General features: G+C 47.0%; 1 protein-coding gene across 5 annotated transcripts in view; it reads right to left on the minus strand.

Moving 5' to 3' along the window:
* The window catches only part of ANGEL1 (angel homolog 1), a 21,158-nt gene extending 11,353 nt beyond the window's left edge, over positions 1-9,805 (minus strand). Inside the window, exons 1-11 of one of the 5 annotated variants that reach the window (XR_009727548.1) lie at positions 9,586-9,736; positions 6,957-7,556; positions 6,200-6,426; positions 5,516-5,585; positions 4,678-5,111; positions 4,111-4,237; positions 3,148-3,258; positions 2,464-2,533; positions 1,859-2,026; positions 1,364-1,569; positions 892-1,025 (exon numbers count right to left, since the gene is read on the minus strand). Coding sequence is in view for 4 of the 5 variants with exons in the window: in XM_061367431.1 (XP_061223415.1) it covers positions 861-1,025; positions 1,863-2,026; positions 2,464-2,533; positions 3,148-3,258; positions 4,111-4,237; positions 4,678-5,111; positions 5,516-5,585; positions 6,200-6,426; positions 6,957-7,556; positions 9,586-9,649 (2,032 nt within the window). In the remaining variant the exon portion in view is untranslated. The other 4 variants (XM_061367433.1, XM_061367431.1, XM_061367432.1 and 1 more) reach the window with 4 other exon arrangements.
* Positions 9,806-12,471: the final 2,666 nt, after the last annotated feature.

A 12,471-nucleotide genomic window follows, 5' to 3' on the forward strand; every position in this document is an offset into this window, starting at 1 on the left:
AGTTAGTTCATGTTTTTTTTCTTAGATGAGAAAAAATTTATTTTTCAATAAAGAAAGTGACATTTAAAATATAACCCAAATAAAGCCCAGGAAGAGAGAACAATATTTCAAGTCTCCTCGTACCTTCCCACGAAAACCTGAAGTGGGATCAGATTCCCCTGCCTCATTTGTGAACAACCGATAATGGTTTTGCCAATACTGCTCTCCTATCTTATGGAAGAACTCAGCAGAAAATGTCAGGCTGATCTAGGGAATGTGCTCTAGGAACAGGTAAGGTTCTATTGGGTTTGTATTTGCTAAGCCACTGCTAGCAAAAGTACACTGGAATCCAAGTGACTGACAATCTGGCTCCAAGTTACACAGCCTTTCCCTTCATACTTCATAAGCTACCACTGAGAAACTAACCATTGTTTTGGTGTGATAAAATACTGGTGTATACATTCCCAGATCCTTGGTACCAATTAACTAACCAGATGTAGGCAGCATTGTCCCTCTTGTTCCCAGCTCCTTGAAGATCTCACACAGGGTCAAATAAACATGGGATTTATGGTGGTTCCAGCAGCACTAAGACACCTGCTTAACAAAGCAGTGTAACAAGGATCCCTTTAAGAGATGGCAGTGCCTGAATACAACTGAAAGCCCACCAGGAATATAGCTCAAATTTGAAGAAACAAACAAAATAGCAATGCAAAAAGCACTCAAACTATCCCATTCCTGCTTTTTCTGAGGAAGTAAGGGGAGAAAGGGACTTTTAGGGCATGATCAGGAACATAGTTTTCTTGCAAGCAGGTTGTGCAATCCACAGCCCCAGTTGCTATATTCAAAATAGCTTCTCTTTAGGGAAAGGAACCAACACTAACCCTCTCTGAGGCTGGCAATCTCCAAGCCAAAGCTAGCAAGCAGGCAGAGATGATCAGATGAACAAAAGGGATTTGGTAAGCCATTCGCCATCAGCAGGACATCTTCAGAGAGAAGGGAGAGGCGGCCAAGCAGCTTCAGGGCTCCATCCTGGTACAGCCTGCGACCTGACAGAGAAAACGGAAAGAAATATCAGCCAGAGACTGATGCTGTAGATTAACTCTACACACTCACAGAGGGACATCTGTAAATGCTTTCCTATTCTTTCCCTAATGAACAAAGACAGCCTGCACAAACACTGCATGCAGCTTTGTGCCTAGATATGAAAGCAGTGAGCATCCTATACTGCTGTTGTTCAATGTTTCATATACTTGCTAGGCACAGGAATTGATCAAACTCAATTCACCATGCAGCTGCTTACATGAAAAGTTCCCTTCATGGTACTAAGTTGTAGCAATAGGTTCATATTCTCCCCTAAGGACAAATTAATCTCTCCATTCCTAACCTCTTCCCCAAAGTTCCTTCTGACATGATCCAAACCAGCTCAGAGACAGTTCCTGGATGTGTTTACATGCAGTCTTTCATCACCATATCTCCTGTTTCAGGTTGCAGAGAGGTGGTGCCATTGTATGTATCTAGTCATCACCTTCTAAGGCTAGTATGTGGTCTCAGACAAGCCGTAAGTCCAAGCCTTGAACTTAGGACCCAGCACTGGAACACAAATGCTTATACAAAAGAACAGAATCCATTCTGTTCTAGCTTCCTCAAAAGCCTACATGAACATAAGCTAATCAGCTTCAGTTTTTCCACAGCAAAGATAAACAGTGTCTTCTTATGATACCTGAGCAAACGCTTCCACTCTGTGCATTGCTTCAGTCAAAGTCACATAATGTAGATGTACCCCAGCTTAGCAAAATGCACTGCCAAAGACTGAGCTGCATTCTGGCATGTCTCGCAGTCCTCTCCCAACATCACAGGGATAAACCCTGCACTGCCACACTCACCCCCCCTGTTCCTATTCTCCACAGGCTCTGCTGAATAGAAGATATAATCAACAGTGGTTCCAAGTCCCATGGGCATCGTTGTGACCTCCGGGCGTCCCCTCTGTGGCAGGAAGTGGCTGTAGACAGAGGTCAGGTTGAGGCCATGCTGGATAATACCTGAAGACCTGCACATGAAAAGCCACCATTTATAAAGGAAAGAAAGAAAATGCTATAGTGTTCAGTACTGCAGTCACAGCTGAGATTGGATGTTCCCTTGCTGATGCAACTGCCCAAACTATTACTACGTTGTGAATGCATAAAAGACAGTCTTTCCGAATTATTCACTCCACTTACACCAAAGACAAAGCTGACTGTGAACTTCCTTTGTCTCCAATACCCAGTCCTGTCTATGCTCTTCATTCTCGACCTCACCAACACAATGCTGACAGAACAGCACCCAACTGCTGGGACAACCCTGGGTGGATCTGGCTCTTCCAGACAGCCCTCCTTACTCTCTTCTACCCCCACATTTATTTCAGTCTTTACTTCAGCCAGACTTTCAGCTCTCTGGAAAACAAGACCGGGCTTGAAGAGTGAGGCCATTGAAGATGCACTAAATTACCTTGGGACGAATGGCTGAGGATCAGGGTCCTTCACCATGGCAGCAGGCTTGCACCAGTGTGGAGGGCGGTCTGCAAAGGAGCAAAGAGAGTCCAGCCAGACCTACACAGATCCTGGAACAGGCTTCTCATTCCAAGTCGGAGAAGCTTCTCCTGACATCAAATGAATCTTTTTGCCCAAGAAGAGCAGATAGCTTCCAGCGACAGGCACCTTGAAGAAAAATATTCAAAGGAAACCCCAGCGCTAAGGCTAACAGGAACATCCTAGAGCAGATCAGTACAAACTACAGAGAAGTCATACTCTGTCCTGCCAAGAGTATGTCCTTGAAGCATTTATTATTGAAGCTTAGGGTACCTTAACCTTTGCTCTCTAAGAAAGTTCATTTCCCTTAGCCTACCGCTTACTCAAAGGGCAGAACAGAAATGGAGACAGCAGAATTAGATCTCACTTTGTAACCAACAGCCTCTAAGAGGCTGAATCTTTATGCATCTCAAGCAATATAGTCAATGTGTATGAGGGTAGTAAGACTGTACTCCTCTGAACTCTCATAGAATCCATTAGTAATCACACAGCCACAGAAGGCACCCTTCTGCTTTCTCTGTTCTCACCAGGCATTACCTCCACCCCATGTTTTTATCAAAATTGAGCTAGGAGAGACACAAGCTGGAAAGTCTCCCATTAGTACCTGGTTTAGCATCTGTCACACCTTCCAAAAGGACCAGATGTGCTGGTCGTTCACAGGCAAGATCGCAATAATGAAACTGGAGCAGGAAGTCCCGGCTGTACTTACGTCTGCCTGCAGAGAAAAATATAATTTAAAGAAGAAAATGACTGCACCAAAGTCACACCTACAGGGGACACCTCCACACTCTTTATACCTCTTAAGCCTCTTTAGTTTGAGAGAGGTTTTTCTGCCCAAGCACTCTGATACCATGAGAATGAGAATCACTTAACAACCTAAACGTAGAACAGAACAGACGCATAAACATAGAACAGAGCATAGTCATTGCTATCCCTTTAGCTAATGCAACAGTCTTAGTCAGCACCTTGGTGAAACAAATTAAGATGCCCCCTCTGAGATACCACAGGTTCAAAGGACTTTCAAGCAGATGAGTTACTGTACAACTCAAGGAAATGTCTGCCAAAAATGAAAAAACAATTCCAGGGCTCAGACTCAATAAAAGTTCTACATTCAAGATTCCAACAAAAGCTATTTAGTGTGGGCTCCTTCTTTTCTTTTAACCCTAAGGATAGTAGAGAATAGCCACAATTGTAAATGGGCCCTTTGGAATGATTTCCTAATAGTGGTGTGCAAATACTGCACAGAACCACTCCGACAAACACCTGCAGCTGAACATGGTTTGCAACTGCACAGAAGTGTAAGTCTGGGAATATGAAAGACATACACAGAGCAATGGCTACTGGTAGGAGAACATTCAGCTCTTGACTAGAGAAAGAAAATGGCAGAAATGGGGCTACAGCAACAGACCCCAGAAAAATTAAATTTAACTCATATACCAAGGAAATTGACAGAAGAGAATCTTTGCTGCGTGCCTCATGCAACATATGGCTAAGCTACTGGGACAGCAAGGCCCACAGACTGTCCATCCTCAGCAAACTTATGTACTCAGCGCACACGGGAGCTCACCTTGTTTCTTTGGCTGGCACAGGGTGACATACTGGCAGTTGTCTGTTACACCCAAGGAGCTCGGCCACAGTGGGGCCAGCATTTTCCGTGAATACAACTGTTGGGAAAAGTCTTCCTGACCAGACACCTGCATGGAGGCCAGAAACACTCAGCAACACCAAGCAGAAATTTTGCATGCTATAGACAATGTAAGTATATACACCTGCCAAGAGCAACAGGAGAATGCCTCATAGAAAGGCATGAACTAAGCTGTTCACAACATGGTGCAGATGTAACAAACCCTTCAGAAAGTCTCAGTGGATTTGTACTCCCCTAAACTTTCACCTATAGTCATGCAGGCACAAAAACCCCATACCAAGGGAGAATCAGGACCTGAAATGGTCTATTATCCCCAGTCTGCCTCAAGAGAAGCCAAAAGAGCAGCTGTGGAAACAATGCATACACATTTGTCTTCTTTCCGCAACAGCGCTGGAGGAATTGGAGAATGCATTCTTTACATTTACATGCATTTCTCTACAGCAGCATGCAATAACGAGCTACCCAACCCCAGTTCTGGCTGCCATCTACCTTCCAGGCTGGCATCCCATGGTAGGAAAGTTCCCCATTCCGGATGAACTTGTAGAGCGGAGAATCAGGTACAGAGTTCAAGTCTCCACACAAGATGACAGGATAGTAGCTTCCTTCAGTAGTTTTTGCAATCTTGTCTATCTCTGCTAGGAGCAAGGCCATTTGGGCCAGTTTGATATCTCCCCGCCGGGGATTGAACAACACATGAGTGTTAGCCACACACAAAGGACTGACTGCCTTCAGATCTAGGCCCTCTGAGAGCAGAGGCTGCAGCAGCAGCACCAAGCCCACGTTATCCCGATTGAGGACGTCCAGGCCAGGACGGAAGTATTCTATGGGGCTGAAGCTGATCAGCTGGAACCTGCTGTGCTTATAGCACACTGCACAGCCGTCTGTCTTCTTCCCAGTTCTCCGCTTATAAAAGCATGTGAAGCCTGAAAAGAAACCATCACCTGTTAAAAAGTTTATCCAGTCACTACCTCAAGCTCCCCCCATGAGCTAGGGAGTTCAACAAGTCTCCGTAGCAGAAGAGGCTCCTACTGCATTTGGGCTCAGCATTACACCCAATTCTATCCCAGTAATCAGAGTTTATCATTGAGGATATTGTATCTTTCCTTGTCCTTCTACAAGTCTGTCAGCTTTGTTACTCTGTCAACTCTGAGAAAGATCAATTACAAAAGAAAGGGTAAAGGTCTAGGCATACAGCTCAGTAAAGCCAGAATACCTGACAAATAGAAAGAGCTCTCTCAAGACCAAGTGCTTTGAAGACATTAAGCAGGAAGCACTCCTTGGCCAGTTCCATGAGCTGGAGGTACAGACACACAAAAGCAGGACATACCCATCCCCTTGAATGTTGGTTCTAGCTGCTCCCAGTAATGGTTTTCTTGCACTTCCTGGAGACACAGAACCTAGAAGGAAGGCAGAGACCTCACTCACTTCACCAGTATTTGCTAGTTACCTTGTTCTGGGGAAGGAAGAAAGTGGAAAAGTGCACTCACATATCAACCCTACAACCAGAAAGGTGATCACTGCAACTCTGTCCTGTACTTTCCAGATAGAGAGCAATAATTTTCTGGGTCACATTAGCTTATCATTCAGTTTTCCAGTGACGAGGCAGAAGATCTTCATTACACAAAGAGGACTCAAGGAACAGAGAAAGACATGAAGTCCTTTCTATGCAGGCTTCCCCTCCTGTGCTGCCTTATAAACCTGGTCCTTTCCTCCTGCAACACACATTATCTCTTCCTCTGCTTCTGCTTTTTACAGAAGTTAAGCCCTGATATCAAAGTACAACTAGCTTCTGTAATAACACAATCAAAGCAGAATAAATATTAAAAAAAAATGGATGCACAAGGCCTCTCAAAGACTCTCAGAGGAATGGAGTAATCAGTGTTCAGTTATCAAGCAGGCTGTATTTTCCAAGGACTTTCACCCCATTCTTTTCATTTTTTAATGCTGTTAGACAAGACAAGGAATTCAAATTCTGGTGACACTGATGTAGAAAAGGCTCAGTCATACTCACATCAGGATCCCAGTGCTGGATTTCCTGCAAAAGGTTTGGAAGGCGGTAGTTCCAGTTCAGGATGTCTGGAGGACAGTGTTGATAGAGATCAAGGCTCTGCTCCACCAGGTCCTGGGCAAGGATGTTGTAAGACATGACTCGAAATTCGAAGAGAGGAGTGTTTTTTGAGACCTGCTCTAGCTCACGTGGCTTGATAGAAAGGTCTTCCCAGTCTCTCCATAAAACCTCTGTATGCAAGAGACAAAAAGCCAAGTTACAGCCATGCTGGGTACCCTATTTATACCTTTGTTACCCTGGGACCCAGAAAATAGCCATTCTCTTCCTGTTAACTAGGGTCCTCTAGCCTCTGTGCAAACCCTCGCCCACTCTGTTTTTCAGGTGCTCTTTCAGGATGCCTTTGGATGGCTGTCAACGGGGTAGCATAACAGAAGACCAGAGCCAAGCATACTGAAGCACTCAACCAGGTTTTGGGTCCTTTTTATATTACAAAACCAGCATTTTGGAACAGTGCCTAGAAAATTAACATATACTGATGTTCAGACCAGATGGTCTTACAGCACTGAGACTACTAGCTGTGACCAGCCCTCCTTCAGCAAAAACTCACTTTGCAGCTTTCACTAGCAGATCCTGTCAATTCTGCATGGACAGATACAATCGGTGTCTTACTGACAGCAAGCCCAGACACAATACCCTGACCGCATTCACTACAAACCTAAATCCCAACCCAAACATTAGATTCAGAGCTGTTACTACTGACCATGGTAGGGTACCTCTGTCGGGAGAGAAGAAAATTGTACCATATCCTGAATGGGCCAGGCGTGGGGCTCTGCTGGCACCGTCTCTTCATCACACACTAAACTCCAAGCCAGCACAGCTGGGTCTTCATTCTGCAGTTCTACATTGACAGCAGCACAGCCAGCTGTCTGTTGATCCTTCTGTGGCACCCCGGCTGCTGAAGGGGCACTGCCTGCTACAGCCAATGTTTCCTCTGTTGGTAATTCTGCCAGTTCAGTCACTGCGTGGTCTTTCGGTTCCGAAGAGGCCAAGGCATGTAGCTCTGTGAGATGCTCACCAGCACACTGGGTGACTTCTGGAGCTGAATTCAGATCACTGAGGCTAGTCATCAACAGTTCTGAACCTTCTAACCAGTCATTAGTGAGCGTAATTGATACTTTCGCCACTGACGGAGCCCTCTTACTGCCTGGCAAATTCTCTGCTCCTTCTCCCAGCCACTGCTGAAGAAGGGCTTCTTGTTCTTCTGGAACTGACCTTCCTCTGCTCGCAGTAAAGACCTCTTCTATCTGGGTGGACGTGCTCTTCGCCAGAAGCACATTCTTTCGACAGGTAAAGAAAGCATCTGCCATTTGAAAACAAAAAAAACATCGTAAGACAGATGAAAATCCTTTCTCACTCTTTTCTTTTTCCTATGTATTTGCAGTAACTCTGTACAATTCAGCCATTCAGTACAGCAACCCAAACAAATGACTTCTCCAAAGAAAAATGGTTACTGTCTGAACAACTTTCGCCGCCTCCTCCTGAACCAAAATTGGACTGCATCTTCTTTGGCCACTAGTTATGTTAGTCAAAGTCACTGAAACTCTACAGGATACCAATGGCTTTACCAACTCTAGGGAATTATTAGGGTTCCGAAGCATCTCTCTTACGAAAGCAATTGCAGGAGCTTGACCTGTTCAGTCTAGCGAAGACTGAGAGAGGAATAATCTCATAAATGCATATAAATATCTACAAGGCACATGCCAGCAGGATGGTGCCAGACTTTTCAGTGGTGCCCAGCAACAGGATGAGGAGCAATGGCCATAAACTAAGACACATGAAGTTTCACCTCAACATGAAGAACTTCTTTAGACTGAGGGCACAGAGCACTGGAAGAGGCTGCCCAGGAGGGTTGGTTGTGGAATCTACCCTTCTGGAGACATTCAAAACCCACCTGGACACGCTCCTCTGTAACCTGCTCTAGGTGGTCCTACCTTGGCAGGGGGGTTGAACTGGGCGATCTCCAGAGATCCCTTCCAACCCTGGCGATTCTGTGATTCTGTGAATGCAGTTCTAACTTAGGCAGTGCCACAGCTAGTCACCCAAGCTAAAAGGCCGTGTGGAAACACTATCAGCTCTCAGCAACACATGCAAATCACAGTCTGTAGAAGTTAGCTGACTGATAGGGTGCATGGGCCAAGAAGCCAAGCTCTTGTAGACCACCACTTGGAGCAAGTTTCTTTCCACAGATTGAGTAACAAAACTGTGCTCAGCTAAGAACAAACATATCACAAGAATGTGTTGTGGAAGAAAAACTGTAATCAAGAGATGAAAAATAAAGACAGAGGACCCAGCGAGTGTGGTTAAAAGCCTTATTAGAAAGAATACATGTACTGAAGTAGCCCTGGTAAGAATTACAGATCACCTGATGACTGACATCCGTGGTAAAAAATTAAAGTAACTCCTGTTGTTAGCGTAACATTTGAATGTATTAATATTGTGGGGTAAAGTAGAACACAACAGGGACTCTCTTCACTTGCATCTATACAACAGATGACTGCATTAATGTTTTGCTACAAATTCTACACAGACACTACTTCTGATTTACAGTTTCTCTTGTCTACAAATTACATTTTCTCTACTGTATCCCTGTGACAAGTCAATGAGCCAGAGAAGTGAAATGCAGGTGTCAGCAACATCCATGTATGCTTTTATTCTCTCTTTCATGTCAAAGCTTTCCGTGTCAGAAATGGAGCTTTAAGAACCAAACTCCTCCTAGTTTTGTAATTAAGTTCATGAATGTCCAAGCACCAAGGCAGTATTTTCACACATTACTAGCCAGGCACGGCTGTTACAAACGCCTGTCACTACAGGAGAGTAGCTGAATTTGACAGCAGTCAGCTGGCTGCTCACAATGAATCAGTGGGCCACTGTCTGCTACAGGCCTGTTGACAGGTTCAAGCACAGTTACCAGAGCCTGGAAAATACCAGCAGGGCCTAGGAAGCTAAGCGAAATACTGATGCACACAAAGCAAGAGTCCATGCATGAGTCAACAGCAGGTCCTTGGGGAGTCCAAGACCGCAGAGCAGATCAGCTCCGAAGCCCTCCCCAGACCTGCAGCGTAGGTCCGGGTCAGGAGGCCCAGGCTTCCCCGCAGACCGCAGTGTGCCACTGCAGCACAACAGCTGGCTGCTGCTCCCTCCAACGCCCAGCCCCCCGCGCTGCTCAGGGCGAGGGCCTCGGGGAGCTGCGGGGCAGCAGGGAGGCACCTGGCTCCCAGCCGCCCAGGCCCTTCCGGCCGCTTTGCCCTCAGGCCGGGTCCTGGGGAAACGAGGGGCCCCCGCCGCCGGCTCCCCAGGGCCCAACCGCCGCCCGCCCGGGGCCGGGTTACCTCGGAGGGCCCGGAGGAGCCGCGCCCCCGGCAGCAGCACATAGCAGAGAACAGTGCCGATCATACCGCCCGGCTCGTCACGGCACTGCGCGGAACGGAACGGAACGGCACGGCCTCCAGCGCCCCAGGCACGGCCCCAGCGAGGCAACGCACGCACCGGCTCCGCCTCAGCAGCGACCTCACGGCGCGTCCGCGGCCTCGGCCTGAGCCTAGTAGCCGCGCAAGGCACTCACCGATCCATGCCGGCACCGCGCTGAGCTAGGCCGCCGCGGTGCACCGCGCCGCAGGGACTGGAGACCGACCCAGGCCTACCCCACCTCGTACGCCGCACCGGGCCGCCCGCCTCACGGAGGCCGCGGCCAGTGGGTGGGGCAGCCCCGGCCGGGGTGGGGCCGGGCCAGGCCAGGCCAGGCCAGGCCCGCTGTGAGCCCAGGCAGCAGCTGGGACCGGGCTCCGCAGACGGCCGGTTCGTGCGGCGGGACCCTGCAGCCCCGCAGGCCAGGAGCCGTGACCCTGGGCAGGGTAGCAGCGGCTTTCTAGCCCTGCCACCCGAAACTTGTGTTTTCAAACGAAAGTTTTCATCCCCAGATATCCAGAAATACAAACAGAAAGGAAAATTTCTGCTAGGTTTGGGTTTCGGTTTGGGGTTTTTATCCCTGGAAAGATATTGAGCAAATAAAATCCCATTTGCTCCAGATGAGTTAATAATTACAGCGGCTTTGCAAACACTGTTGGTGATAGTCAATGGAGACAAACACCGTTGGGGTGGGTGAAATGCTGGTGCAGGACCGTGCTGTCTTTCCATAGGCTGTTCACAGGTGATTCAGAGAAAAAGGTCACCACAGCTCTGCAAAATTACTCCCTCTCAGCTGGCGGAGCACATCATGGCCTTTGCAAGTTGAGACCTGTCACATTTTGAAACCAGACAGTTTCGTATGAAAGGAGAAGTCCTGAAGTCTGTATTCATGATGTGTACAACGTCTAAAGGCAAACAGATAGAACTGAGCACTGCTATGGCTTTTTACACCAAATACACACTTTTAGTGTGATCTTGGTAGCCTTCTTCCAAAGACTTCAAGATGGGCACTTGCAATGAAGTCAAGACTCACGTCATCCCTGCCTTTCGCTGATGAGTGTTGCCAAACTGCTCCCTTGATGGTGACCAGCTGGTGTCTCATGGATTATATTTAGATGAAACTGGTTCCAGACTTACTCAACTTGTTTATCAATGACCTGGATGAAGGGAGGAAGCTGGAAGGAGTGGCTGGTATACCTGAAGGATGTGCTGCCATTCACCGGGACCTTCGTATGCTGAAGAATCAGGCAGAGAGAATTTCATGAGGTTCCACGAGGACAAGTGTAGGGTGTTGCACCTGGGGAGGAATAACTGGAGTATTGCATCCAGCTCTGCAGTCCTCAGAACAGAAAAGAGAGGGTCCAGAGCAGGACCTTAAAAATGACCAGAGGGATGTAACAACTCTCTGAAAGGCTGAGAGAGTTGGCATTCAGCACGGAGAAGACTCCAGGAAGACCTTATTACAGCCTTCCAATACTTAAAAGGGGCTTCTAAGAAAGATGGGAATAGATTTTTTAGCCGGGCCTGTTGTGATAGGACGAGGGGTGATGATTTTAAATTAAAAGAGGGGAGATTCAGACTGGATATGAGGAAGAAACTCTTTACAATGAGTGTGGTAAAATACTGGAACAAGTTGCACAGAGAGGTGGTAGACGCCCCGTCCCTGGAGACATTCAAGGCCAAGCTGGATGTAGTTCTGGGCAACCTGATCCAGTTGAAGATGTCCTTGTTCATTGCAGGAAGGTTGAACTAGATGAGTTTTGATGGTTCTGTCCATCTCAAACTATTCTGTGATTCTGTGATAACCCCAAGTACCAGTACAGATTTGGAGCAGTGGCCATAAACTAAACCACAAGAAGTTTCACCTCAACATGAGGAAGAACTTCTTTAGATTGAGGGTGCAGAGCACTGGAACAGGCTGCCCAGGAGGGTCCTGGAGTCTCCCCCTCTGAACACATTCAAAACCTACCTGGACACGTTCCTGTGTAACCTGCTCTAGATGGGCCTGTCTTGGCAGTGGGTTGGACTGGGTGATCTCCAGAGTTCCCTTCCAACCCTGGCGATTCTGGGATTCTGTGAAACACTTTTCAAGGGGCAACCTGCCTCTGACCCTGTTTGTGTCCATGGCTAGGATCTGAGCTGATGCTGAAAGTATACAAATAATCATCCCACCAGTCTCCTTTTCAAGTCCCCAGTTGTAAAACACCATGGACCACAGACATGGTGATTTGTTTTAAATACCACAGATGTCTCTGGCAAAGCACAGAATTGGACTGTGGTTTCCCACCTCCTGCTGCAGTAAGCAAACCTCTGGAAACTATCAGTGGTTTCTAGTTAGAAAATGGAGGGTGTTCCCCAGAGGAAGGATCTGCAATATTAAGGGCTGATGACTGGGGCATTTAAAACAAGGCTGTTCTTTACAAGGAAAGCTCTCAGAAAATATCTTCAGGCCCACCCCATAACAGGATAATCAGACTGAAATTGGAGAAGAATGTTAGCCAGTGCCACAAACAAGTATCAGGACAGCCACAGTTGTTTGGCCTGCACTAGGAAAAATATTTACAAACTTTGGCAATGAAATCAAAGCTGACAATGGTCATCTGCTTCAGGGTCAAACCTTTCACTGGCTTTTGCGGTATTTTATTCTATACCCAAATATAACCCCACTGTGTTTCCCATGACTGAACTGCTTGAGAGGTTTATGTAGAACCTAGAGGAATAAACCCACTAAAAATACCCTATCCTTGGGGAAATGGACTTTTTCTTCCTCTCTGTATAGCCCATATTACACTGCGTAGGCTACATGAACT

This window comes from Neopsephotus bourkii, unplaced genomic scaffold, assembly GCF_033783945.1.
Source record: "Neopsephotus bourkii isolate Nb327-2 ecotype Australia unplaced genomic scaffold, CSIRO-AGI_Nbou_v1 NB_1376, whole genome shotgun sequence".
Classification (NCBI taxonomy): Eukaryota; Metazoa; Chordata; class Aves; order Psittaciformes; family Psittacidae; genus Neopsephotus; species Neopsephotus bourkii.